Source organism: Muntiacus reevesi, chromosome 2, assembly GCF_963930625.1.
Source record: "Muntiacus reevesi chromosome 2, mMunRee1.1, whole genome shotgun sequence".
Classification (NCBI taxonomy): domain Eukaryota; kingdom Metazoa; phylum Chordata; class Mammalia; order Artiodactyla; family Cervidae; genus Muntiacus; species Muntiacus reevesi.
Genome location: NC_089250.1, coordinates 258,284,354 through 258,312,303, shown reverse-complemented (window position 1 = coordinate 258,312,303; position 27,950 = coordinate 258,284,354). Strand labels below are relative to the sequence as shown.

Here is a 27,950-nt window from a genome sequence, read left to right as displayed (position 1 = left end):
GAAAATGCCTGATTCTTTCCCTATTTTATGGGGAGGAGGGAAGAAATGAGTTAGTTACTAGCACCTTTCAAAGGCCCAATGAGGTATATGTGTATGAATATCAATATAAACTTACATTTTCAAACATATATTTATGTGCTTCAAGTTATTCTAATTGGGGCTCAAAATGTCCCATCTTTAGCCAATATGTATGGATACATAGATGCAAAATTTTCCATACAATTTCAAATGGTCTACTAAACTATTTGAATCTTCCTGGAGTCAATCCATGGACCATGGCTGGGGTAAGGATTCCTGCTCTTCTATGTATAAACTGAGTTCCTATCAGTCAGTCAAGGATGTTTTCATTTAAATGCAAGTCAAATTCCTTTGGGTATGACATATAAAAATAACTATAAAGGTTAGCTGTATACTTTCAAAAGATCTTGACCCTGTGTACTATTGCATTATATGTTTTGTTCACATATCTGTTTGAGTTAATGTGGTTTTTATGAGATTTATTATAGAATAATTTCTTTTTAATAACTAGTAGCTTTGGCTTATCTTTCATATGCCAAGGAAAAGTCATTAAAATTTTTTTTAGTAAACAAATTGATTCATATGGAGCCATATTGAGTATTGTTTTGGAATACACATATTTAGATATGTATCTTTCCGAAACATGATCCCTCCTTTTCTTTCATTTTATTCATTTTCCTACTGATGTAACTAAACAAAGATTTACTGAATACACAGGCTGGAACTGCGATTCATTGACCCCTAGGATGACTACTTTTCCTTGTCCCGGTTGTGAGCATGATGTGGATCTTGGAAAACGGGGAATCAATGGTCTGTTTTGAAATTTCACTTGGGAAATTATTGTTGAAAGATAATGGCAGGCAGCCAGGGCAGCCACAGCCAGTATGTGTGACCTTTGTAAACCATCGCCTCAAGAATCCCCCAAAAGTTGCATGGACTGTAGTGCAAACTACTGCAATGAATGCTTCAAAATTTATCATCCTTCTGGATACTGTAAAAGCACAGTGTGAGTATGTGGGCCCAACTACAAATTGTAGATTCAAGGTAAGTGAAGTTTCTATTAAGATAGAGTATTAAACTTAATGGGCTTGCCTGATGGCTCGGAGGTAAAGAATCCACCTGCAATGCAGGAGATTTAGGTTCATCCCTGGGTCTGGAAGATATCCTGGGGAATGAAACGGCAACCCACTCAAGTATTCTTGCCTGGGAAATGCCATGAACAAGAGGAGCCTGGTGGGCTACAGTCCATGGGGTCGCAAAGGGTTGGACATGACTTAGTGACTAAGCATCAACAACCTCTTCATTTTGACTTCTGAGTCCCTCGACTCAATCCCAGTAGTTTTAGAGTACTTCCTTGCTGCTGGCACAAAATGCTTCATACTCATTTTGCACATTTCTTGTCCCAGACTAGAATCAGTTATTTCCCCAAGGATCCTTGGTTCCTTTGAGTCAGAAGTGGTATTTAGAGACCACAACCTAGGCATGAGCATTACTGGGTTGTTGTATGTAGAGTTTTTCTGTGGACTTAGCTAAGGAACTATATATATATTTTTGTTTGTTTGTTTGTTTGTTTAAGAAAGAGGAAAACCCATTAATTCATTCTGGTATTTCCAATTCAAATGAAAGGTCACAGGGTATTACTTCTTATATTTGTATTTCTTTTCACTTGCATTAGAAACTTGGTCCCCAGTAATGTTAGCATAGATACTTATATGCTTTAGTCTAATATATATAATTTCAAAATATATGATGTTGGGTCTCAAAATTTTAAACTTTTATCAAAATAAAAAAATCAGTATTATGAACAATAAGACTACTTGAAAGTAAGTTGCAGACATCATCCTTAATACTTGGTACACATTCTCTCACCTAAGCACAATACCATTATCACAAAGAAATGTAATAAAGATATATTTTCCATTTCTCATATGAAAATTTCCCCCACTGATTTAAAAGTGTACTTTCAATCCCAAACACAAAAATCATAACAGCCTGTGATTCAATCAATATCTTGCATTACATTTGGCTGTCATGTCTCCTTTAATCCAAAACAGTCCTCTCTGTACCCCCCCTGACTTTCTGAAGATGTGATCTAGTAGTTTTGTACAAAGTCCCACAACTTATGTTTTACCCAGTACGTCTTTGGGATAGATTTCTATTGGTAGCATTGTTTTGGCAAAGAGTATGTCCTCATATAGTTTTGTTGGAGATTATCTCACAGGTGTTTCATATGGCACACCCACTGATACATCAGAATGCTGTTTCCTTCTGCCTTGTTGACAGAGGGAGCTGCCAAAATCACAGGTTTCCTCTTCCCTGTCTGATAGGTGGGAAATGTATCAAAGTGGGGTTTTCATTAGCTTTTTTCTTATTGAGTTTGAGCATATTTTCTAAAAACTATCCATTCATATATTTTGTCCATTTTTCTATGGACTTGGAATTTTTCTTTTCCATTTTGACACTACACACACATACACACACACATCCTTTTATAGTATAAACTGCAAACATTTCCCCCTAATTAGTCATTTCTTGTTAACTTGGCCTTTTTTAAATCATGTAAAAATTTGTTTTCTGTTTTTGTTAGTATTATTTCCCCTTATATGGATTTCAAATCATACTGAAGCAAGTTTGTCCAGCTTCTAGTTTACAGAATAATTAGCCTTCATGGAGGTCACATTTTGTTTGAGGAGGACAATAAAGATAAACTAAAATTGTATACGTTAGAAGCTATGTTACAGAAAAAAATTAAGCAAGGACAGGGTAAGGATCACCTTGTTCAGTAGGGAGGTGACTGGCAAGTGAGACGAAGAGAAGACAAAGGAGGGGAACACTAAGGTGGCACGTGGGAAAGCAAATGTGTGAGGACTGAGAAAGAGCAGCTAGGGACAGGAGGGGCACTGGGAGGGAGGGGGCTCCGGAGGTCAAGAGAGGAGCTACGGGAAGGCAGGTGGAAAGTCAGGTTTAGAATCTCAAAGACGTCAAATATCCCTAATTGGTACTAACTGCAACCCCAGTAAAACTCCCATCTATGTATTTCTTCCGGATCCAGTCAAATTTGGTATAAAGTTAATTTCATTTAAAAGAAAAAGACAGCAAGTAGAGACAGGGAAACACTGACAAGTAAGAGCAAGATGGCAACCAGTCACTGCAGTTAAGACATATTACACAGCCTTTAAAATTAAAACACTGTGGGGATGGCACTCAAGAGTCAGACAGATGGTCTTGGATACAGCCAGATACAACCAATACAACCCAGATACAACCCAATTAGCCATGGAATTTTAGTGTATGAAAAATATCTAAGTCTACTTTATAAAGTTTAGGTGGGTAAAATTTTACTTTACAAATTGAAGATAGTTCACAGTGAAATACACAGATCTAACGAGTACAGCCAGACTAGTTCTGACAAATCCATACACCTGTGTAACACTTACCACCTTCAACATACAACATATTTTTAACTCTAGAAAGTTTGTCTCCTCCTTGCCACCCAACCCTCCCTTAGAGGTGACCACTGCTCTGAATGAGAATTTTAGTAAGTGCTTAAAATAAGACAGAATGGAGTCCATTTGGATCAATTCCAAATGGCTCAAAGATTTAAATGTAAAAAAACAAAACAAAACAAAAAAAATTGTATAGAAACTCAAAGACAATCCCATCTCTCAAACCCTCCCTTCTTCCAACAGCGACACTGCCTCCTCGGCCCTCACACCAATACCTTTGAACTAGGGCCTCTGCACTCGCTGCAGTCTCCCCTCTGCAGGCCCTCCCCACATCCCTGGGTGCCTCCTTCCCACTGCCTTTACACAGTGTCACCTTGCTGTTAGCCCTCTATGTAACACTGCACCTCTGCAATCGCTTTTTCTCATAGCGGTTCTTCCACGTACTAGATATTTTGCTTACTTATCTTGTCAGTGGTCTGTTCTCCTGTCCTAGAAACAACAACTCCCTGAAGACTGGGACTTCTGTCCATTTTTTTCAGTGCTGGATCCTCAGTGTTTGCAGCAGGCACTTGATTACTTCTTACTGAGGGTAAAAGTGATGAGGAGAGTTTCAGCTAGGGTGGGGCCCATAGTATCATGTTCATCTTGGCTTTAGTGCAATGACAGGACAGGGCAAGGCAACTGAGAGAACCGAGAACAGCCGGGGATGCGGGCGGCAGGTGTGGTAGAGGCCATGGGCTGATGTGTCCAGGCGATGCTTTTTTCCAGAGGTCTTAAGGGAAGTGATGTGCTGGGATGAACAAGTGCGAAGCTCTTGACTTCTTTTTGAGCTACTTCGTCATCTGCACAGCTGCTGCAGGGCACCTTGGGCTTGGACCCAGCGCAGCTGCCACTGCGCCAGTGACAGGCCTTGGCAGAGCTCCCTGGAGAGGGCGGCTTGTCCTGGCTGCTCCCACCTGGAGAAGGGGATGGGGTTAAAGGCGAAGGTCTAGGACCTCCAGACCTTCACGAGCCAACCCTCAACACCATGGTCTGCTTGTCATCAGCCCCCCACCGCCTCCCCCGGCCTAAGTTCTGCCCGTTGCTGCCAGTTCAGCCCCCACCTCTTCACGTCCCCCTCTCACCAGTCTCCCACAACTCCCTGGAGCTCGGGGACTCGCTTCAGTGCTTGTTTCAGCAGGTTCTCCAGCCGCTTCAGAGCCTGTCCCAGGCTCTCCTTCTGCTCCTTTTCCTGGGATTCCTGGATCTGCAGCAGCTCTGTAGGTTAGAAACCCAGGGTGCAGCACTGAATCCTCGGGCTCCCGGGTGCCTCACAGCTAATGAGTCACCAAGTCTCCAATCATCTAGTCTTCACCTCAGCATCTCTCCTAAACCTCTCTCTCCTCTCAGGTCCTCTTACCAGGTGCAAGCCCACCATGCCCCAGGTATGCTTCTGAATACGTTCCTCCCTCCCCCTCAGTCTCCATGGTCCCTCCCTCAGCGTCCTACCTGCTTCCCTGCTTGTCCCCCAGCCTCCCTCCTAGGCTCCAAGCCTCGGCCTCTTACTGGTCCATCCTTCACGTGGCAGCCAGAGTGATCTCATGGCCCAAACCTGATCCTTTCCCTCTCCTGCTTAGAGCCCTCCAAGGCTCCTCAGCACCCCAAGACCGAGCCCAAGCTCTCAGCCTAGTACTTGAGGAATGCATCACGTGGCCTCTGCTCACTATTCTGGAGCAAAAGTCTCACCTGTCCCCCAGGCCCACTGGAGACACCATCCTTCCTCCTGGCAGCCCTTCCCAGCATTCCTCACCCCAGCTGCTTCCTCAGACTGCTGCAGTCCTTCACTCCACTGGTGTCTTCCCTGGGGACTATGACTCATCTAGTCTCTCTCCAAAGACTCAGAATAAGCCCAGCTCAGAGTAAGTGCAGATCAGCAGTGTGGTCAGACCCTTCGGGCCTGAACCCTTTCCTGGCCTTGTAACCTCAGGCATGACACTTGCCCTTTCTTTGGGCACTCTTAGGGACAGATGGAATTATCTGAGCCACAGGCTAGTGAAACAGGGGGCAGATGGGGGCACTCTGGAGAGGGGACCCACAGGGCTTACTGACAGGTTGAAGGTAGGGGTTCAGAGGACTAGGAAAAATTATGGATGACTCCTGGGTTTCTGGCTTTAGCACCTGCATGAGGGCAGGGGGGTCATTTATTGAGGGAAGGAAACCAGGAGGGAAAAAAACAGAACTGCTTTCTGGACTAAAGGGAGCTGAGTTCCAGTTATAGACGTGTTAAAAGTCCCTGATGCCCACGAGGTATGACAATGCTGTGCCACGTCTTGTGCTCTTTCTGCCGTTCCTTCACACTGCTCCTCACCCAGTGAAGAGTCGGGGTGGTAAGGAGCTCAAAACTCAAAGGCCTGAAGATGGTCTCTTCCTGCTTTGCTGATAGTACACTGATTCACTTCTCTTCAAGCCATCTCTTCCATCTTTTTCTCTCTTGAATTTTTCACTTCTACAATTGGGACACCCTGGGGCTGGATAGCTCTCGCCTCTCTCCCTGTTGAATTCTCGGGGGCTAGCACATGGCATATAAGCAGTGAGTACTTGCTTAGTGAATCCAGGAATAAAGGACTTCTGAGTTTTAGCTTCCTTTCTGTAAATTGTAGTCTTACACTCCCTTCCCTCATGGTAAGGACTAGAAGAGACTGTGCATGTGCAGATAGCAGAGACTGGAATCACACAAGGGACACAGAATGCTTAATTGCAGCCAGCCAAAGTTCAATACCCTGTTCAGGTCACCTGACTGAGTCTTCCCAGCCATTCTGTAAGGTATTATTAATACGATTATGCCTAGTCCACTTCAGAGGAAACTGAGGCAGAGGAAGACCATGCAGCAAGGAAGAGGGATTGCTGAGAAAAGAATCCAGTAGTTCAACTATACAGCCTGATTTGTAACTACTCAAGTATACTGCTGTTTGATGATGGATGAATATTTGGCAGTTTGATGAGCAGTGTCACCTAGTGGTTAGGAGCACAGACCCATGTTAGATGGCTTGGGTTCAAATCTAGCTTTGCTGCCTGGGCAGCGTCCAAGCCCTCTGCTTCTCAGTTCCCTCCTCTGTAATATGGAGAGAACCCCCGGGGATGCCGTGCAGATGACACTAGTGAGCATGCTCAAAGACCTCAATGCACAGTGCGCACTGTGTAAGCAGTGGGCATTTGTGATTTCTTCTGGAGGCTAAAGGTGCTGGGAAGGGGCTGGGATGCTGGATAAGGAAGTGGGGCAGCATACCCTGGGTGGATGGTCCTGGCGGCAGGCTGGTCTTCATGTGGAGCAGATACCAGCGTCGGAGACTTTGTTGGTCCTGGAGGAACAGAAGGTCCTGCCGAAGAGAGGCAGCCTTCGGGAGGAGCAGCTCCGGAGCCTGGAGGGAGGAGGAAGGATAATCACTTGGGGCGGAGGTCGGGTTGGAAGACAGGTCCGAGGCAACAGGCACTCACCTTCCCTGCAGGCAGCCCCAGCGTGTGGCTCAGCGCTATGAGGCTGGAGCCCCTTGGGGATGCGGGATGCAGCTGGTGGATGGATGGCAGGACCGTAGGGAGGGGCTGCAATCTGCGGAGTGAAGTCCAGGTTGGGAGGGGCACTGAGAGGGAGGCCAGGTTCTAGAGGCCCAGGAACTTGGAGGTGGGGCTGAGGGTGAGGTCTGGCAGCCTGGGAACCCTAGGATTGTGTTTTAGGAGTGGGCCCAGGGAGTAGCAGTCATCCACGACAGGGTATGTGGCAACCCCTATCTCACCCTCCTGGGCGGTGCTGCAGCAAGGGGCCCAGAGGAAGATGGGGCAGGTGCTGGGCTTCCTGCTCCAGACACCGAACCAGCTCCTGGCTCTGTGGAGCCACCGCCTCAAACGTGGGGACCACTTTTCGCTGAACCAAAGCTAGCACCTGTGGGGAAGGAAAGGGATGGGAAGGACAGCGTAAGGCTGTGTAGTCCCCTCCCGAGGAGGCCCAGCCCTCCCCAGAATTGGCCCCGGCTTCCATCTCACCTCCCCGGGGCTCCGGCACAGGCGTGTCTTGATGGCTGAGTTGCCCTTGATGAGCAGGCGGATCTGCTCCTGTGTCTCCTCCTAGGTAACCAAGACGCCATGGAGATGGCCTAATTTTCTGTTTTACCTCCTAGCCTCTGCCCCTGCTCACCCCTTTTGCACAGGCCCTGACTCCTCTTGGGAGTCTCACCGAGGCCCCCTCCCCTCACCAGGAGGCCCAGTTCTGGCTCCTTAGGGCTCCCAGGCTGACTCAGGCCCTCCATCAGGCCTGGCCACTTCTCCTGCAGTCCCACTTCTCACCACTAGCTGGCGCCAGCGCAGGATCCGTTGCTGCTTGGCCTGTAGCTCCTGGAGCAGAATCTGCCGACGCCCAGTGGCCTCCTCCAGCTCCTGGCTCAGGGCATGAAGGGCCTTGAGTTCGGCCCAGAGGGCACAGACCCGGAGCCCCAGCACCACAGTCTGCCTGCGGCCCAAGTAGAAAAGAGCAAAGGAGAAGGAAAGTGACTAAGACTCTCAGCAGAGGAGCGAGATCAGACGCGCAAGGATGCACAAAGAGCCATAAGCATAGGGAGACGACCCAGCAGAGCAAGCAGGGAGGCTGAAACAGGAGCCAGGGTGCAGAAGTCCATATTCTGAGACCCCTTGGAGAGACATGGCCGAGGCCATGGCCCTTGGAGACGCCTCACCTCTCACTGGATCCCAGTATACATCTATCTGCCTTCTCCATCAGGCCCTGGAGGCGCAGGGTCAGGACTTGATGCTCCTTCAGGAGGGGGTCCCGCTGGGTGACCAGCTCACCCACAGACCGCCAGCCCTCCTGGAGTAAGCACAAAGTCAGGGTGACATGGTCCCTGACAGGGAGGGCATGGAGATGTTTTGGGTTGGGAAGGGGATGGAGTCCTGGGAAGGGTCCTGGGGTGTTACCTGGATGAGATGTACCATGGATGGCAGGGTCTGGCTGGAGTTTGACTGGTCTGGTGCCTGGGACCTGAGAATAAGGGCTGAGCTGTAGTGGGAGGAGCCCTGTCCCCTTGTAGGTAACCAATGTCAGCCTACCTGCCAGACTGGTTACTGGGCCTCAGTTCCCACTGGCAGGTCACCCTCCCTGGTCCTGACCTGTCCCAGATCACCCAGCCACCTGCCCTGTGCTGACTGGGAGCACCAACACCGCACCTGGTTCTCTCCGTATCCTGGAGCCCATCCACACTGCACAGGGACTGGATCTCTGCCTCCCGTTCTGCAGCCAGATGCTGCAAGGCAGTGAGGACGTGGCCTGGTGGGTGGTTTGTCAGTAGGCTCTGGTGGGGAGAGGGGTGAAGTCAGGGCAGGATGGTGGCAGGGCTGCAAGCTGGGGCTCCATGGAGAAGGGGTAGGGATGATGAGTGAGGTCCTGGCACCCTGAGGTTTAATCATGGGGCAGGGGGTGTAGCCTTTCTTGAGAGTGCCCCTTACCTCCATTGAGCTAAGCCACTGCTGGTAGGAAGTTCCAAAGTGGTCATCTTGCAGGGTTCTGTGGAGTTGGGGAAGAGGACAAAGAATGTTACAAGAACCATTAATTCACCCTTTAATGATCACTGCCACTCTGTAAGGTAGGGGCTGTCACTGTCCCCATGTTAAAGATTGGAAACCTGGTTTTTCTATACCAGCTAGACTTGAGCATCCCACTTAACAGCATATCAATGCCTTGGCCTTGGACCCATTCGTGTGTGTAGTTTACCTGGAACACGCTCTCAACCTTTTACTCCTCCTCACCAAAGCACCCATCCTCTCTGCCTCCTTAGCTGGGTAAGGTGTCTCCTTTGGGAACCCAGAGCCTCCTAGGCTTGCCCACCCTCTGAGAGCCCTAAATACCTGGGTCGTCACTATCTCTAAAGGTCTGCTTCCTCTCTACCCAGCCTGGGAGCCCTGTCAGGGCAGGGCCTGGGGCTGACAGAGCCCAGAGGTACAGTGTCTGTAACAAGGTTCTTTACAGGGTCTCTGGTGGCCGAGGGCTACTCACAGAACGCCGCCTCCCTGGGCCTGAGGACTCAGGAGGCTCTGCAGGAACTGGGTCCGGAGGCTGCAGGCTGTTCGGACATCGTGCTGTGAAGAAGAGAGTGTAGTATGAGGGGGGCCCAGAGGTCCATCTAACCCCGGACACCCCACCGTTCTGCCCCCTGGCCCAGGACTCTTACCAGGACCGCAGGCTCCAGGCCCAGGGCTGCTGATACCAAGGGTCCAAAGTTTATATCCACTTTGGCCTTCCTGGAAGGAGGAGTGAGGTTGGGGCTGGGGTTCCTGGGAGGAGGTGGCTGGCAGCACAGAGGTTGGTGTTCCCTCCTGCTGCCAGCAAAGCCAGTCACAGGGATCACTGAGCCTGGATCTCAGAGGCCAACCCCCAAATGAGATCACAGTCATCTGGCTGGATGACTGCATTAATCTCCTCATCCATCTCCCTGCTCTTACCCTCTGCAGTCTTTTCTCCACCCCGCAGTAGCCAACGATCCTGTTAAAACCTCAGACAGATCACATCCCTGTTTTGCTCAAAACCTTCGAAAACGTGATAGGTTTCCATCACACACAGAATAACAATTAGAACACTTCTAAACACTCTGCGTGATTTAACTCAATTATCATACCTACCCTTTAGAGTAGATAATATTATCCCCTTCTACAGAACTTAGAAACTGAGGCACAAAGCAGTTAGACTATGCCCAAAGTTACACAGCTCTAAGTGGTTGAGCCAGGGCATGAACCCAGCCTCCCAATAAAACTCCAATGCCTCCACAGCGCTCTGTCCACCTCTCCAACCTACCCCCTTACTACTCTGCCTCTTGCCTTCAAAATTTAAGCTGAACTGGCATCTGGGCTGTTTTTCCCACATGCCAGGTTCAGGGGGCTCTGCTCTTGCCGTTCCTCTCCATGGAAACTCCTCCCCTAACTCAAATGTTAACATCCTCAGAGAGGTTTTCTCTGACCATTGTACCTAGAATAGCATCTCCCTCTCCCTTTCTATATCCCCTTTTCTTCATAGCGCTCATCTCCACCTATGATTATAGGGGTTTGTCTGTGTCCTAGTGGTAAACTTGGACAAGTTTACAAGTAAACCATTTGTCTCCTCTGCATCAGAGTGTGAGCTCCATGAGGGCAGGACTGTCCCGTTTACTGTTTTTTTTTTTTTTTCTTCCCCCCAGCACTGGCGTTCTACATACAGCTGGCAGCATTCTAGGCACTGGAACAACAGGTGGCTGAGATGGCAAAACTTCCTGGCTCCATGGACATTAAATCCTAAGGAGTGGAGCTCAGAATTCTAGTACCCAGAAGGGGTCTGGGCAAAGCACTGGGTCTCTAAGGATGTCTCTATGCCCAGTCTGGTGAGGGATGCTCCCTGGATACCTGAGGCCCACCTTTCTATGTCCTGCAAGCGCTTGAGCTGATTCTGCAGTCGCTGCATGGGATCCTGGAGCCCACGCTGCTGTCTTCGCATGGCCCCAGCTTGAGCCCGGAGGAGGAGAGCACGGCGCTGGGTGTCTTGCATGCTCTGTAGGTTCTGCTCCATGGCTATATCTGTGAGAGGAACAGGGGTGGCCATCAGCACTTTCCCTCACCCCATTCTGCTGCCCATCTCTCCAGCCCCATGGGTCACCCTGAGCCTCAGTCTCTTGCTCCATCAGCTCCAGGCTCTGGTCTAACTCCAGGAACTCTGCCCGCAGGCGGGCAACAGCGGCTTCCAACTCCAGCTTCCGGCGGGCCTGGTGGAATCAGGTACAGGGTCAGATGCATGGCCTGACTGCTCTCTGTGGGGCAGTGGGCTCTTTCCTGCCCAGTTAATGTGGCACAGGGTTTTCCCTAGGGAGTTTCAGTGCCTGAAGAAGAGCACCAGGGTACTATCCTGTTCCCCTCCTTCCTTCTGGGACTGCCTGGAGCCCCACACCTGGAGTCCTGAGGTCTCCAGGAAGCCTCCTCTGAGATGTCACGCTGGGTCCCATACTGGCCTCAGCATTTCTCCCAAGCCCATCTCTTCTCCCATCAACCTCACCAGCTTTGATGCTTCATATCCCTGTCCGCCCCCTCACAGCTCACGCCTCCTCCCCCCAGACTGCAAGTGAGTGCAGGGATCGGACTGTCTTGTGACACAGTGACCCCTGGCATCACCCAGCCCAAGGCTGGGCCCAGAGCAGAAGATCTGTAAGTCCTTTTTTTGGATGAAATAAAACCTTGCAGCACATGCTTCTCACCTCTGGACTGTCCTGGTGGCCACACCTGAGGAAATGAGACCAGAGTGAGAGGATGATGGGGACTTCCAGGGGAGAGATGGGAGGTATGAGGTTGGGAGCAGGGATGTGGCTGGGGAAGACAGGATGGGACAGCTTTGAGGACCAGTTACCAGAGCAGGTTTCCCCGGATCTTCCTGACGTTCCTGAATGGAGATGTAGGAGGAAGGGGAGTTACAGGGGGGCTCTCCTGGGTCCCCTCCTCTGCCACAGCTTCCCTTCTGTGGCCAGGCTCACCTCTGGCTGTGCACATGCCGCAAAACGTAGGCCCAGATGTCGGCCCCCTGGCCCAGACACAGCCTGTGGGAACAGCATGTAAAGGTATGCCTGGGACACAGGATGGAGGATCCTCACTAGCACAGTGGTGAGGAGGTAAGATCTTTACTAGGGAATTCTCATCTGTACGGGGGGTAGGTCCATACTTTCGGGGGTAAGGTATTCCCTCCTGGGGAGTTCTTAGCCACTGAGAGGGTGGGTGTCTCACTGGGGGTAGGGGTATTCTCATTCCCTGGTGGAGTGCTCCCTTTCTCCTGGCAAAGGATTATCTCGTTACTTCCAGAGGTGGGGTGAGGACTACACTGCCAGAAAGGGCCCTCTCATGATCAGTTGTGGGCCATCACTCCTATACATTCAGTCTTGAATGGGGCGGTTTTTGCTGACTTGAGTGTCCTCACTAGCTGGGGTGGGTGGTGATGTACTGAGGGACAGCATTACCCTGGAGATCCAATTTTCACACTGATAATTTCACACTGCTTTATTACTAACTCATGGAGGATCCCCACTAGTGCAAGGGACCCCACTTTGGGTGGCCTCAGAGGATGGTGGTGGGAGTGTCACTGTCACCACCAGGACGCCCTCACTCAATACAGGATCCTCTATCTGGATTTACTACGGGCAGGGCAGGAGCGCCCTCAAGGGTTAACTGCACTGCGGCAGGAGAGCCCTCAAAGGTTATTTTCACTGGAGCAGAGGGGGAAGGGGAGGATGGCGCGTTTTGGATGAAGATGTAGGTCTCATCCCGGGAGATTCCATCTCCAGGGTGCTAAGTCCTAACTCCCAGAGCTGCTCTCACCTGCGCAGCGTCGACTCCGGGACCCGGGCCGCCACGGGCACCTCCATCTCTTCCGCCTCCCAGCAACCCAGTTCCCGCGCTTGCTGCGCTGACTCCATGACAGTAACCAGGCCGCTGCCTCCCGCCCCTTCTTCAAGTGTGGCGTCCTTCTCTGACGTCACGCACGCGCCGGAAGTAACGCCACGGTCTCCAGGAAGATGGGGGATTTCCTGCTCTGCTGGGTCTCAGAGCCGACCCACAGCTCTCTTACCTCAGGATTCCTGTGAGCGAAGATGAAAGGAACTTGAAGAAACGGTGGGATCCGCTTGCCTTCTGCGTCTTCCTTCCTACTACCAGCTGTTCCCTAAGAAACTAAAGGTCCCTAATGCCTCCCTTCATTTTCTTGGCACAATGGGACTTTCATCTAGGAGGATGACAATCAGGCGAGGGGATGCCAAAATTACTGCCCTTTGGTTTCAGAAACAGGGTGTCAGGTCTGAGTGAGGGGCGGGGGCAGTTGGCATGAGCCTAATATTTCCCTGGCATGCTTTCTTCTAGGTATTCGTTCGTCCTAACCAATCCGTAACATTCGTGAGCTGACCTTGTGCTGGGGAACACCCTGGTGGCTGAGACAGCCCCAGTCTCCATGCCACGGAGCTTACAGTTCAGTGAGGGACGTAGACGCATCACCAGGTAGGAATGGATAGGACATAAGCAGCAGGGGTGGGTCACTTTGGGGTCAAGGAACTTGAGAGGTCTGTGGAGTGCCCCCAGAAAGCGCTAAATACTAGGACTGGAGTCCTGGAGAGCCCACTCAGCCTCAGACACGGTCCTGAGAAATGGTACCATTCAGGGACCTCTCATGCAATGTGATTGTGTCATTAATCACTGTCTTCAATACAGAGCCTGAATCTCTAAATAGTTGTTGAATAAACAAATGGGAGAGAAAGATGGCGGGGTGAGACTAAAAGCTGGGAACCCAGGGTAGAGGATGGAGCAGGATGAGGAAGAGGAGGGTGTTGAGGACAGTGCTGGACAACTGTAGGGATGTTGAGTAGAGAGGTACCTGAGTGGGTCTCATGTGAAGTTGACTGGCTGTAGAAGGGTGAAGTACAGCACTCTAGGCTGGGGATTAGGTGGAACAGACCTTGATATGGGGAGATAAGAGAAGGGACAGCTTTGGAGGAGATGCTGACAACAATGTTATCAACAGACTCCATGGGTGTGAGGAGTCAAGGAAATGTTCAAGGGTCAGCCGAGTCTGCTCCAGGAACAAGGGGACTACAAGGTCTCCATTGACATAGCAGATTTCAGGGAGAAGCTGAATTGAGCTTCAAATGTTTCTTATGGGCTGAAATGCAGAAGAGGGTGCCTGGACTGATGTAAAATCCAGATGGGCTTCCTGGAGGAAAGATTAACAGCTTCTACTTCACCATTTTGATTTCTCAACAGTTTTGATTTCTCTCAAACATCTCCACCCTTCCAACTTTTGTGGGTTGTTTTGCTATTTAAAAAAGCAATTAGACAGCACATTTGCCATGGATCTCTGAACCTTTCAAGGGGTGTTAGAAAGTATTGACTGTTAAAGGAATAAACAGACAAATCACCAATTGGGAGAAAATGTTTGCAAAACACATATCTGATTATTGACTTGTACCCAAAATATACAAAGAACTCTTAAAACTCAACCATGAGAAAATAATCCAGTTTAAAAATGGACAAAAATTATGAACAGATGTCTCACCAAGGAAAATATACAGATAAATGCAAGTAAGCATATGAGAACTTGTTCAACACGATGTCATCAGGGAGTTGGAAATTGAAACAATAATGGAATACTTCTACATATCTATTAGAATGTCTAAAATCCAGAAATGAAGCGACTTACATCTTGCCAGCCATGCAGGTTGTCCCTGGCTGGCTGCTGGCACACCATGTTTGCATAGGGTAGCAGCCAGGTCAGCAACTGTTTCACCTTCTCCTGGCTCTTCCTGCAACTTCTGCAACTCCTGGGCCATGTCTGTGTTTAGCTTCAGCTTCTCCTGTGGGCATTCATACCAATAAGGTCAGAGGCAAGTTTGTTCCAGCTTGTGCTAGCTTTCCCCCATTTACATCTGTCTTCCCTTCCTAACAACTGCCTGTCCTCTGCACTTTGAGTGGCAGCATCAGACACCAAGACAATAATATTAGGGATTGCTTAATGTCTCCATCAGTTGCATAAGGTCAAATCCCTGTCTGTCTGTTTGACTGTCTGTCTATCTACCTATCTATCCTCCACTATTGGTTCAGTCTCTCTAATTGAACCCTGATATCAGGAGGAGACTGAGGCCAGGGCAGGGAACTAGGGCAGGGGATGATAGAACTGAAGCTTCGTGAGGGACTGGTGAGACTGATGATAGGGCTAACTGGAGGGAACTGATTCTAAGATTAAGACCTTCCCAGAGAGGAAAGCACTCTTCTCTTTGGGATAGTACCTGTCAAGACTCCCTCCCTCTCACATCTGAGCTTTTATTCCTGCTCTGCCCCCTAACTCAATTACCCTTCTTTCTTATCTTCAAAGGCTACCACCTCCTCATTCTTTAATTAATTATTTTTAATACTTTGGCTGTGCTGGGTCTTTGTTGCTTTGTGCAGGCTTTCTCTCAGAGAAGGCAATGGCACTCCCAATGAAGGGAGAAGGCATAGCCCACTCCAGTCCTCTTGCCTGGAAAGTCCCATGGATGGAGGAGCCTGGTGGGCTGCAGTCCATGGGGTTGCTAAGAGTCAGACATGACCAAGTGACTTCACTTTCACTTTTCACTTTCATGCATTGGAGAAGGAATGGCAACCCACTTCAGTGTTCTTGCCTGGAGAATCCCAGGGACGGGGGAGCCTGGTGGGCTGCCGTCTGTGGGGTTGCACACAGAGTCCGACATGACTGAAGTAACTTAGTGGCAGCAACAGCAGCAGGCTTTCTCTAGTTGTGGCGAGCAGGGGCTACTCTTCATTGTAGTGCACAGACTCTAGAGCTAGTGGGCTCAGCAGTGGAGGTGTGTGGGCTCTAGAGCACTTGGGCTTCAATAGTTGTGATGCATGGGCTTAGTCACTCTGCAACTTGTGAAATCTTCCCAGACCAGGGATCAAACCTGTGTCTCTTGCATTGGCAGGCAGACTAGGTGGGCTTTTTAAGAAACTTAGGTATTTTAAAGCACTGAAGAATTGAACTGTTGAACTTTTTAACTGTGTTCACCACTTTTGAACTGTGGTATTGAAGAAGACTCTTGAGAGTCCTTTGGACAGCAAGGAGATCCAACCAGTCCATCTGAAAGGAAATCAGTCCTGAATATTCATTGGAAGGACTGATGCTGAAGCTGATGCTCCAATACTTTGGCCACCTGATACGAAGAACTGACTCATTGGAAAAGACCCTGATGCTGGGAAAGATTGAAGGTAGGAGGAGAAGGGGATGACAGAGGATGAGATGGTTGGATGGCATCACTGACCCAATGGACGTGAGTTTGAGTAAACTCTGAGAGTTGGTGATGGACAGGGAGGCCTGGAGTGCTGCAAGCCATGGGGTCGCAAAGAGTTGAACACGACTGAGTGACTGAACTGAACTAGGTATTTTATGAAATTCCTAACAAATAGAATGACATGGATTTAACAAAAATAGAGTAACATTAAGCATGAAATGAGGTTTTGCTTTCAGTTAGTACAATAGCAAAATTTTAAGATTAGTGATAGTATCCAATTAGGTAAAACCACCTGTCACAATAAATCAAACAATAAACTTTTATTCTCACCAAAAAGAAAGAAAGTTGTCAGTTTCATTCTCTTGCATGTGTGTGTGTGCTAAGTCTTTTCAGTCGTGTCTGGTCTGACTCTTTATGACCCTATGGACTGTATCCCCAGGCTCCTCTGCCCATGGGATTCTCCAGGCAAGAATACTGGAGTGAGTTGCCATGCCCTCCTCTAGGGAATCTTCCTGACCCAGAGATTGAACCTGGGTCTCCTGCAGCCCCAGTATTGCAGGAGGATTCTTTACCAGTAGTGCCACCAGGGAAGCCCATATTTTGCATGTAGCTGTTCCATTTTCCCATCATCATCATCGAAGAGACTGTCTTTCCCCCATTTTATATTCTTGCCTACTTTGTTTTAGATTAATTGACCATATGAGAGTGGGTTTATTGCTGGACTCTCTATTTTGTTCCATTGATAAGTGTCTATTTTTCTACCAGTACCATACTGCTTTGGTTACTATTGCTTTGTAGTAGTATAGTTTCAAGTCCAGGAGCATGATACCTCCAGCTTTATTCTTCTTTCTCAAGATATCTTTGGCTATTTGAGGTCTTTGGTGGTTTTATAAAAATTTTAGGATTATTTGTTTTAGTTCTGTGAAAACAACCATTGGCATTTGAGCGTTTGACAGGGATTGCATTGAATCTGTAGATTGCTTTTGATAGTAAGGACATTTTAAAGATGTTGATTCTTCTGATCCATGAGCATGGTGTGCTTTTCTTTTGTCATCTTCAATTTCTTTACTTGGTATTTTGTAGTTTTCAGAGTACAGTTTTTTTCACCTCGGTTAAATTTATTCCTAGGTATTTTATACTTTTTGAGGCCTTTGTAAATAGGATTTTTCCCTTAATTTTTCTGATAGTTCATTATTAGTGTATAGAAATGCAACAGATTTCTGAATCGTAGTTCTAGTTTTAGTTTTTAAAAGAAACTTCACACTGTTTTCCATAATGGCTGCACTAATTTACATTCCCACCAATAATGTATGAAAGTTCCCTTTTCTCAATATTCTCACCAATATTTGTTATGTATAGACTTTCTGATGATAGCCCTTCATACACATGTGTAGTGATACCTCACTGTGGTTGTGATTTGCATTGCTTTAGTAATTAGTGACATTGAGTCTCTTTTCACATGCCTATTAGCCATCTTTTGTCTTCTTTGGAAAAAATGTTTATTTAGGTCTTCTGCCCACTTTTTGATTCCATTTGGGATTTTTTTTTTTTTGATATTGAGTTCTGTGAGATGTTTGTATATTTTGGATATTAAGTACTTATGATGAAGTGTTAGTTCCTCATTTGCAAACATTTTCTCCCATTGGATAGGTTGTCTTGTTTTGTTGATGGCTTCTTTTGCTGTGCAAAACTTTTAAGTTAAATTAGGTCCATTATTTTATTTTTGCTTTTATTTCTTTTACCTTAGGAGACTGATCCAATAAAATATTGTTATGCTTTATGTCAAAGACTGTTCCACCTATGTTCTCTTCTAGGAGTTTTATGGTTTCACATCTTACATTTAGGTCTTTAAACCATTTTGAGTTTTTGTATATGTTGTGAGGGAATGCTCTAATCTTATTGTTTTACATGTAGTTGTCCAGCTTTCCCAGCACAACTTGTTGAAGAGACTGTCTTTTTTCTATTGCATATTCTATTAATTGACCATAGGTATATGAGTTGGGCTGGAAAAAGCACAAGCTGGAATTAAGATTGCCGGGAGAAATATCAATAACCTCAGATATGCAGATGACACCACCCTTATGGCAGAAAGTGAAGAGGAACTAAAAAGCCTCTTGATGAAAGTGAAAGAGGAGAGTGAAAAAGTTGGCTTAAAGCTCAACATTCAGAAAACTAAGATCATGGCATCTGGTCCTATCACCTCATGGGAAATAGATGGGGAGACAGTGGAAATAGTGTCAGACTTTATTTTTTGGGGGGTCCAAAATCACTGCAGATGGTGACTGCAGCCATGAAATTAAAAGATGCTTACTCCTTGGAAGGAAAGTTATGACCAACCTAGACAGCATATTACAAAGCAGAGACATTACTTTGCCAACAAAGGTCCGTCTGGTCAAGGCTATGGTTTTTCCAGTGGTCATATATGGATGTGAGAGTTGGACTGTGAAGAAAGCTGAGTGCCGAAAAATTAATGCTTTTGAACTGTGGTGTTGGAGAAGACTCTTGAGAGTCCCTTGGACTGCAAGGAGATCCAACGAGTCCATCCTGAAGGAGATCAGTCCTGGGTTTTCATTGGAAGGACTGATGCTGAAGCTGAAACTCCAATACTTTGGCCACCTCATGCAAAGCGTTGACTCATTGGAAAAGACCCTGATGCTGGGAGGGATTGAGGGCAGGAGGAGAAGGGGACGACAGAGGATGAGATGGCTGGATGGCATCACCGACTCGATGGGCATGAGTTTGAGTAAACTCCAGGAGTTTGTGATAGATAGGGAGGCCTGGCGTGCTGCGATTCATGGGGTCGCAAAGAGTCAGACACGACTGAGCGACTGAACTGAACTGAACTGATATGAGTTTATTTCTGGGCTCTCTATTCTGTTCCATTGATCTATTTTTTGTGACAACATGCTGTTTTGATTACTGTAGCTTTGTAATATAGTTTGAAATCTGGGAGGGTTATACCATCAACTTTCCCCCCTCCCCTTGGGATCATTTTAGCAATTTGGGGTCTTTTGTGGTTATATATAAAGTTTATTTATTCTAGTTCTGTAAAAACTATCATAGATATTTTGATAGGGGTTGTATTAAATCTGTAGATTGCTTTGTGTAATATGACTATTTTAGTATTAATTCTTCCAATCCAAGAGCATGGGATACCTTACTATTTCTTTGAATAATCTTCATTTTTCTTCATCAGTATATTATAGTTTTCAGAGTATAGGTTTTTCATCTCCTTGGTTAAGTATATTCCTAGGTATTTTACTTTATTCTTTGATGTGATTTTTAATGGAATTTCTTTCTTTTTTTTTGTTTTTTTTGCCTTGAGTCTCTCTTTAACTGTTGCCATTTTAATTGTGTCTTGGTGCAGATCTCTTTAAGCTCATCTTGTTTGGGACTCTATGATTCCCAGACCTGGATGTTTCCTTCCTCAGGCAAAGGTAGTTTTTGGCTCTAATTTCTTCAAATAAGTTTTTTTTTTTTTTTTTTTTGTCCCTTTCTCTCTCTCTGTTATCCTTCTGAAGTGATGTGAAGTGAAAGTTGCTCAGTCATATCTGACTCTTTGTGAGCTCATCAACTGTAGCCTGCCAGGCTCCTCTGTCCATGGAGTTCTCCAGGCAATGGATGCTAGAGTGGGTAGTCATTCCCTTCTCCAGGGAATCTTCCCAGCCCAGGGATCAAACCCAGGTCTCCCACATTGCAGGCAGATTCTTTATCATCTGAGCCACCAGGGAATGTTAATGTGCTTGATATTGTCCCAGAGGTCCCTTAAAAATGTCCTCATTAAATTTTTTTCTTTTTGCTGTTCTGATTGGGTGATTTCCATTATTATATTTTCCATATCACTTACCTGTTCTATATCATCTGATCTGCTGTTGATTCCCTCTGTTGTATTTCTTATTTCAGTTATTGTATCTTTCAAGTCTGTTTGGTTCTTTCTTATATTTTCTAACTCTTTGTTGAAGTTCTTGCTGAGTTCATCCGTTCTTCTTCTGAGTTCAGTGAGTATCTTCATGATCATTGCTTTTAACTCTTTATTGGATAAATTGTGCTTAGTTGCTCAGTTGTGTCTGGCTCTATGTGACCCCATGGACTGTAGCCCACCAGGCTCCTCTGTCCATGGGGATTCTTCAGGCAAGAATACTGGAGTGGGTTTCCATACCCTCCTCCAGGGGATCTTCCCAACCCAGGCCTTGAACCCAGGTCTCCCACATTGCAGACAGATTCTTTACTGTCTGAGCCACCAGGGAAGCCCATTGGATAAATTACTTAATTCCATTTCATTAGGGATTTTTCCCCCTAGGGTTTTATCTTGTTATTTTTTTGTGTGTCTTTTCATTTTGTTTGACTTTCTGTGTTTGTTTCTGTTAATTAGATGAACCAGCACCTCTTTCAGTCTGGAAAAAGCAGCCTTGTGTAGGAGCATCCTTGGTGTAGACTGCCTGTACCCAGTGGCTTTGGCAGGCTTACTGGAGGAGAACTGGGCAGGGACTGGGGTTAGTCCCAGGGCACTGTGCTGGTGTCCTTGATAGATACCTGGAAGCTATTTTGGGACCAGAGGAAACCCTGGAGCATGTTGTGCCAAGGTCTTCTTGAGGAACAGCTGGAGCTGGAGCACACGTGGACTGAGCAGTCTAGGGATGTGTCATGCTGTAGGAGCCTTGGCAGACAGCTGGAACTGGAGCAGGCATAAGTTGTGGGGAGTCCTGGGGGATCAGACAGTGCCGCTTGCTGGAACCTTCAGTCCTGGAGAGAATTCCAGTAGGTCCCTAACCATTTGGCAGGTACTCTAAGGTTAGTGAGTGGGATTTAAATGCAGTAATATGCCTAAGTTCCTTGAATTGTGATTGACACAGTTGACTGCTTGGTAGCTACAATGTTGATGATAGTGATGGTGATGGTCCTGATGAGCAAGACCCACTTCCCTGCTTCTCCACTTCTTAGTACTTGCTTTTTCCTTGGCCCTTCCTTCATCCTGAAAGCCCCAGGCTTTTTCATGTGGTTGTAGAATGACTCTCCCTGCTCCTTCGAGGTAAGAGAGAAAGATGTGGTTAGAGGCTAATTTGGAAGAGGTGCTCTGCTTTCTTCCGTAAGCTCTGTGTGCGTGCTAAGTCGCTTCAGTCATGTCCGACTCTTTGCAACCCTGTGGACTGTAGCCCACCAGACTCTTCTGTCCATGGGATTCTCCAGGCAAGAGCACTGGGAGTGGGTTGCCATGCCCTCCTCCAGGGGATCTTCCCTGACCCAGGGATCGAACTCGAGTTTCCTGTGCCTTCTGCATTGCAGACTGATTCTTTACCACTGAGCCACTGGGGAAGCCCTCCATAAGCTCTAGAAGCCATTTATTTAAGTTTCATTGACTCAAGCAGGGTCACATGCCCACTACTGAAGCAATCTCTGAGCCAGACTATGACTCCCCACACTTATAATGATCACTACACCATACATCCCAGAGGTGTTTCTCACCTTCTTCTCCAGCTCAGATGAGGGCAGCTCTCTCCTTCAAGCTTCTGGGGCCCCAAATCCCTCTTTTTCTCTTATACTCATGCATCAGTAATCCTATTTACCTTACCTTTAAAATTCATCAAGGCTTTTCCTTTTACACTTCCCTTACACTGACCTGATATTCCATCACATCCCGTCTAGACTTTCACATAAGTCTGCTGCCGTTACATTTCCCCCACAGTCAGCTCCATTCCGAAGTCATGGAGAGCCTGTTAACACCTGAGTCAGCTCTTGTCACTCATCTGTTCAAAGGCTGTTCATGTTACTCAGAGTGAAGTAAGCTCACTTCCATCTTACTTCCTGTTTCCTCCCCGATTTCTCCTTTAACCATTCCCTGTTTTGCCTCTGCCCTTCAGCTACACCTGGCCTCCTCAATATATCTCAGAAATATCAGACATACTTCTCCCTCCAGACCTTTGAACTAGCATTCCATCTCCCTGGGATAAGCTTCACTTAGATATTTGCCTAGTTTCCTCGCTTAAGTCCTACAGGACTTAGATCAAAAGTCAGATCTGGGGCTTCCCTGGTGGTCCAGGGGATAAGAATCCTCCTGCTAATGCAGGGGACACAGGTTTGATCCCTGATCTGAGAAGATTCCACATGCCTCGGATCAACTAAGCCCATGTGCCACAACTACTGAGCCCACGCTCTAGAGCCTGTGCTCCACAACAAGAGAAACCACTGCAATGAGAAGCCTGAGCAACGCAACTAGAGAGCAGTCCTTGCTCACTGCAACTAGAGGAAGCCCATGTGCAGCAATGAAGAGCCAGCACAGCCAAAAATAAATAAAAGTCAGATCTTCATTGGAGCATTACCTGCTTCCCTATTTAGAATGACAGCCCCTCACTGTCATTTTGGTTGTTGTTTTGATGATTGGTTACTTCCAATCACCCTTAATCTGCTTTATTTCTCCCCACAGTTCTCTTAATATTTCATTATTTACTATATTTATTACCTTTCACACCCCACAAGAACATGAGATCCATGAAGTAGGAGTTTTTTGGTTTGTTCTGTTGTGCCCTGTGCCTGGCACAACAATAGATGCACAGTAAAAATTTGCTGAATGAGAAAAGAAATGAAAGAACAACTCACAGCCCTGTGTAGGGGTGAGTCTGCCTTGCCCACTGGGCTGTGGGTTTCCTGAAAGCAGGGATGGGGTATGTCTTGGTCACAGCTGTGTTTCTAGCATCACCCAGCACAGAGCCAGGCATGGAGGGGATTTGGGAGGTTCTATAGGAGGGTGACTGTATGTGCAAAATATTCCTGTGAGCAGACCTGTGAGAACCAGTGCTGGGTTTCCTCTTCAGGAAAGGTGGAAATGGGGGATATCTTTGGGACTTTCATGAGCACTTACAAGGATTCTTACCAGGAGGAGGAGAGAGCCCCACCTATTTTGGAGAGTGGGAGAGGTGCGACATTACTTACTGCCACATTGGCCTCCTTTATGTTCCTTGAATTGCCAAGCTCATTCCAGCTTATGGACCTTTCCACTTGCTATTCCCACTCGTGGGAACTCTGTTCTCACAGTTCTTGGAACAGCTGTCACACTGTGGCTTCTGTATCTCAGCTCAAGGAACATCTTAGGAAGGTGTGCATTGGACTTCCAGTCTGGGACGACATTTCCCAGATGCCTTTGCATTCACATGAGGCCGTGAGGCTAGTTCTGCCCCATGGACTGAGAGCAAATGTGATAGTTGGTACTTTAGGGCCAAAGTTTTACTAAAAGATTTATACTGCTTTATTGGGTATAAATGACAAAATTGTAATGTGGTTTAAAATGTACAACATAGTAATTTGATATATGTATCATTGTGAAGTTATTACCACAACCAAGTTAAATAGCATCACCTCACAGAGTTACCTTTGTTTTTGTCTGTTTTTGGTGAGAGTGCTTAAGAGCTACTCTCTTAGCAAATTTTAAGTATACAATACAGTATTGTTAATCACAGTCACCTTGTTATATGCTAAATTCTCAGACCTTATTCATCTTATATCCGAAGGTCTTTACCCTTTCACCAGTCTGTCCTCATATCCACCACTCCCAGTCCCTGGCAACCACCATTCTACTTTCTGTTCTTACGAGTTTGAAAACAAATCTATAAAAGATTCTACATATAAGTGATATCATGTAGTATTTGTTTTTCTCCACCTATTTCAGTTAGCATAATGCCATCAAGTTTCATTCATATTGTTGCAAATGGCAGGATTTTGTATTTCTCATGACTTAATAATATTCCTTTGAATACAGATATCAAATCCTCTTTATTCCTTAATCTGTTCATGGACACTTAAGTTGTTTCCATATCTTGGCTGTTATGAATATACTGCACTGAATGTGGGAGTCCAGATATCTCCTTTAGATAGTAATTTTATTTCCTTTGGATATACCCTCAAAAGTGAGATTACTGATTCATATGATAGTTCTATTTTTAAATTTTTGTGAAGCCTCCATCCTGATTTTCATAGTGGCTCTACAAACTTACTTTCCACCAACAGTGCACAAGTGTTCACTTTCAAGTCAAGGCTTTAAAGAAACATGTGGCAGTTTTCCATTCTTATCTTCTGCCTGGATTCAAAGGATTCTGAGTCCTGAGGGGATGGTGGAATCACCACATGAAAGGATCCTGGGTCCTTTGCCCACCTTGGCAGGTTCTGTGAGTGAGAAATAAATTCCTATTTTGTGAACTACTAAATGGTGGGGTTTATTTGTTACAGCTGCTAGCATGACCCTAGACAATATACCTTCTAGACTTTTGCTGTTTATCCCAGTGCGTCTCAAACTATTTGTAATTGTAGAATAGGACCTCTTTTTTTTTTTTTAATATCTCCCAATCTGTCATGGACTGGTCCTATGCCCTACACAATGAGACAAGTCTGTTTCAAATACTTGGATGTCATAACAGGTCAAATTGCTGTAAGTCTAAAGCACCTACTGGCAATTTCCACACTTACGTTATTGCAAACTGTTAATAGTGGTAGACCAGTGTTATCACTGCTGTAGCTTATTACCCTGTTTTATTTTTCTTTGTGACATTCACCATTCCCTGTAATTATTTATTTCTATTTGTGGTTTTTTTTCCCACTAGAATGTGGGGAAAACTTCCTAGATGTAAGCTCTGCGTTGTGATTCTAGTACCTAGTACAGTGCTTGCTACATCATAAGTGCTCAGAATATTCAACCTACTCAACAGAATAAGTACTTGTTGAATGATGAATAAGCCTCATACTTGGTGGTTAGAGGGGAGAGGAGGTAATCTACCTATTACAGAGGCTCTACAATCAAAATTCCAAATTCCAACGAGTTCACTGACAGTTGCTGACACCTGAGTGTTCTGGTGAACCACAGCACCCAACATGACCTCTTGCAACCCACTTCCCTAGGTTTCCCCCAGTAGAGACTGGACCCTCTATTGTGTTATTGTCTGATGATATAACTGTCTTTCAGCCTGGTTTATAAGTTCACAGGAGGTACCAGTGGTACTTAAGTGGTGACTGCTCTGTCCCCAGAGTGTGGCAACACATTCAAAGCCCTTGGTCAACATAAATAGATTTATGACGTGAATACATGAATATGGGCAGAGGAGAACAGTGTTCTACCCTGTCTCCCATGGTCCACATCTTGGCGGGGTCCCAGGATTGGCCTTGAGCTCTGGTCCAGTGGCCTTCCTCCCCCATCAACTACCTCAAGGTGCTGTCTCAGGTTGACAATACTTGACCCACCAGACACTGAGGGGCAGGTGTCTCATTTGGCCCAAATGGATACTTAGAACCAAAGTAAGGAACAGTTTTGGATATATTTGGTGCTTTTTTTTCCTCATGAGCTGGAGAGGAGGTTACCGAGAAAATAAGTCCGTCATGAAGAAAATCAAGATGATGAGTATGATGACGCTTCCCATAACAATCCCCAGGACTGCAATGTAGAAAGTTTGGTGGGAGGTCTCGGCTGCCATGGCTCGATTATTCCATCTGTTGCAGTGCCTTGTCTGATTGGAGGTAATAAGTAGAACAGGAATAGATGGGCATAAAAAGGTTCTTGTATGGGAGAGGGGTGAGTCATGGGACTATAGGAACACAGGGTGGGGACCTAAACCCAGAGGCAGGAAGCAAGGAAGAATTTTAGTCAGCGTTAGAGCCAGGATGGAGAGTGTGAGGGGAGGCAAGGATTGGCATGGTTCAGATTCCCACCTGGATGGAGAAGATCGCTGCCACAATTCCTATGGGAAAACACAGGAAGAGGGCCAATATGGACAGGCACATATAGTCTTTGGGGGGCTCATCACGCAAAATCTCAAACGTCTGGGAGTAGGAAGTGAATTATGGTTCAGTATGGCTCCTGGGTTATAACATCCCCTCTGACCTGCTCCCTTTGACCTTCCTCGGTTCCTGTAAAGTCTTCACTGACACCCTTTAAAACTCTCATTGACTCCATTTGCTTCCTACTGCATTCTCTCTAACCTCTCCCTATTCCCTTTAATACCTTCTCTGTCCTCTAGAAATGTAAGCCCCTCACTCCACCCCCATCCCCCCTACCCTATAATCCCACTCAGTTCTCTGTAAGGCTTTCCCCATCTCCTGTAAACTCCTCACCATATTCTATAACTGCCTTTCAGATCCCTAAGCACGTCTCACTTGGTCCTTCCATTGTCCCCACAAAATCATTTACTGACTCCGAGGACTCTCTTTTGGCCTCCCTGAAAATTCAGTTGACCCCCTAAGAGCATTTTGTTCCTATAAAACAAACCCTCATCATTCCCCAAGCCACCTTTTCTTTGTCCCTATTCACCACCCTATTAAGAAGACCCTCATTCGACACTTTAACACTCTGACTTTTCATGTGTAAAACCTTCATTAGGCTCCTGCAAAATTCTCAACTTATAAAAACTTCTAATGACCTTAGTGGCTCTCTTCTTGCTCCATTTATAATATTCCTCACTTTGTCCCTATGAATCTGTCATGATCCTGTTATAACCCTTATTGTTCACCTATTAAATCCTCCCCACCGCCACCCCCCGCCCCGCCTGCACCAATAACCTCTCACTTGGCTCCTCTAAGACCTTTGAGCAACTATAAACTCTAAGTCCTCCCCTTGTCTATACCTAGCCTCTTCTCTGTCCCCATATAAAGACCTGCCATGTCGTCCTCTAATGCCCTCTCGCTATGTCTGAAACCAGCTTCAAGACCCTGTGAACTTCCTGTATTCCTGTACACTTATGACAGCAGCTTCCTGTTCTCCTAGACCCGTGCCTCCCTCTAAATGCTTAATACCCTCCCTTCCCCTTATGAAACACTCTTTGTCCCCTCATTCCCCTCAACCCATGCTGGCTTTCTTCCTCCCACCCTGTCCCCCCATAAATTCCCGCCCTGCCCCCTCAAACACCCCCATTTGGGCATCTGGATCTGGCTACATGGAGCCTCTCCCTGACTCCACATTGCCATGGAGACCACGCGGGCTCCGCCTCTTACCCTGTACCTTCTCCTATTGGCTGATTGGAAGTTGCGTGTTGGGTTGGGGACACCAATGCTGATTGGTCTCGTGGAGTGCGGGTCTCTCCTAATCTCTCCCGTGATTGATCAATTCTAGGAGTTATTTTTACTGCAGTTTAGGGTTTTTTTTTTTTTTTTTTTTTAATGTTCTTTTTATTTTGTTTAGAGTTATTTATCTGTATCGAATACAAGCCCTTAGTCAGATATGCGATTTGCAATTATTATGCTTGGGTCTTTATCTTTTTATTTTTTGTCATTTGCAGAGCAAAAGTTTTTAATATTGATAGAGTATATATACATATTTTTCTTTTAGGAACGTGCTTTGGTATCATGTTTAAGAACTCTTTGTCTAACCCAGTGTCAGAAATATTTTCTCCTATATTTTCTTCCAAGTGTTTGATAGATTTACATTATATATTTGTTAATTTGAGACATGTTATTTTCTAATATAATAAGCATCTGAGTGTAATATGTTTACTTCTAAGCACTGCTTTAGGTGCATCCACATATTTTGATAAGGTCTATACTTCTTTTTTTTTTGGCTGTTCTTGGTCTTCGTGCGTGGGCTTTTCTCTAGTTGCAGGGAGTCGGTGCTATACTCTAGTTGTGACATGCAGGCTGCTCATTGCAATGGCTTCTCTTATTGCGGAGCACTGGCTCTAGGGCGCATGGGCTCAGTAGTTGCCACTCTCTGGCTTAGTTGCTCCTCACCTTGTGGGATCTTCCG

The 27,950-nt window shown here is 46.4% G+C and overlaps 1 protein-coding gene and 1 long non-coding RNA gene across 5 annotated transcripts in view; one reads left to right on the top strand and one right to left on the bottom strand.

The window, feature by feature from the left end:
• Positions 1–1,913: 1,913 nt before the first annotated feature.
• Positions 1,914–12,963, bottom strand: HAUS5 (HAUS augmin like complex subunit 5). The gene is made up of 19 exons (XM_065925836.1): positions 12,807–12,963; positions 11,972–12,034; positions 11,848–11,880; positions 11,699–11,723; positions 11,107–11,212; positions 10,868–11,027; positions 9,656–9,725; positions 9,481–9,563; positions 8,934–8,991; positions 8,655–8,779; positions 8,406–8,469; positions 8,168–8,298; positions 7,782–7,944; positions 7,482–7,562; positions 7,235–7,380; positions 6,939–7,050; positions 6,730–6,862; positions 4,589–4,721; positions 1,914–4,420 (listed from the first exon to the last, which is right to left on the bottom strand). The coding sequence occupies exons 1-19, from the start codon at positions 12,902–12,904 to the stop codon at positions 4,303–4,305; spliced, it is 1,902 nt and encodes a 633-aa protein (XP_065781908.1). The 5' UTR covers positions 12,905–12,963; the 3' UTR covers positions 1,914–4,302.
• A 19-nt stretch (positions 12,964–12,982) lies between these two features.
• LOC136161288 (uncharacterized) overlaps positions 12,983–27,950 on the top strand; it is a 95,995-nt gene continuing 81,027 nt past the window's right edge. For 2 of the 4 annotated variants that reach the window (XR_010661698.1, XR_010661699.1), the window contains exons 1-2: positions 12,983–13,100; positions 13,344–13,478. This is a non-coding gene — a long non-coding RNA (uncharacterized lncRNA). Of the gene's footprint in view, positions 13,164–13,343; positions 13,479–14,237; positions 16,562–27,950 lie in introns of those variants that run through there. The other 2 variants (XR_010661700.1, XR_010661701.1) reach the window with 2 other exon arrangements.

Coding starts and splice junctions, on each gene's coding strand:
- HAUS5 (XM_065925836.1), bottom strand. CDS start 12,904: ATGGAGTCAGCGCAGCAAGCGCGGGAACTGGGTTGCTGGGAGGCGGAA. Junction 11,028..11,106: donor GCAAGAGACTGAGGCTCAGG/GTGACCCATGGG, acceptor TTCCTCTCACAG/ATATAGCCATGGAGCAGAAC. Junction 4,722..6,729: donor GCCAGGACCATCCACCCAGG/GTATGCTGCCCC, acceptor TCTAACCTACAG/AGCTGCTGCAGATCCAGGAA.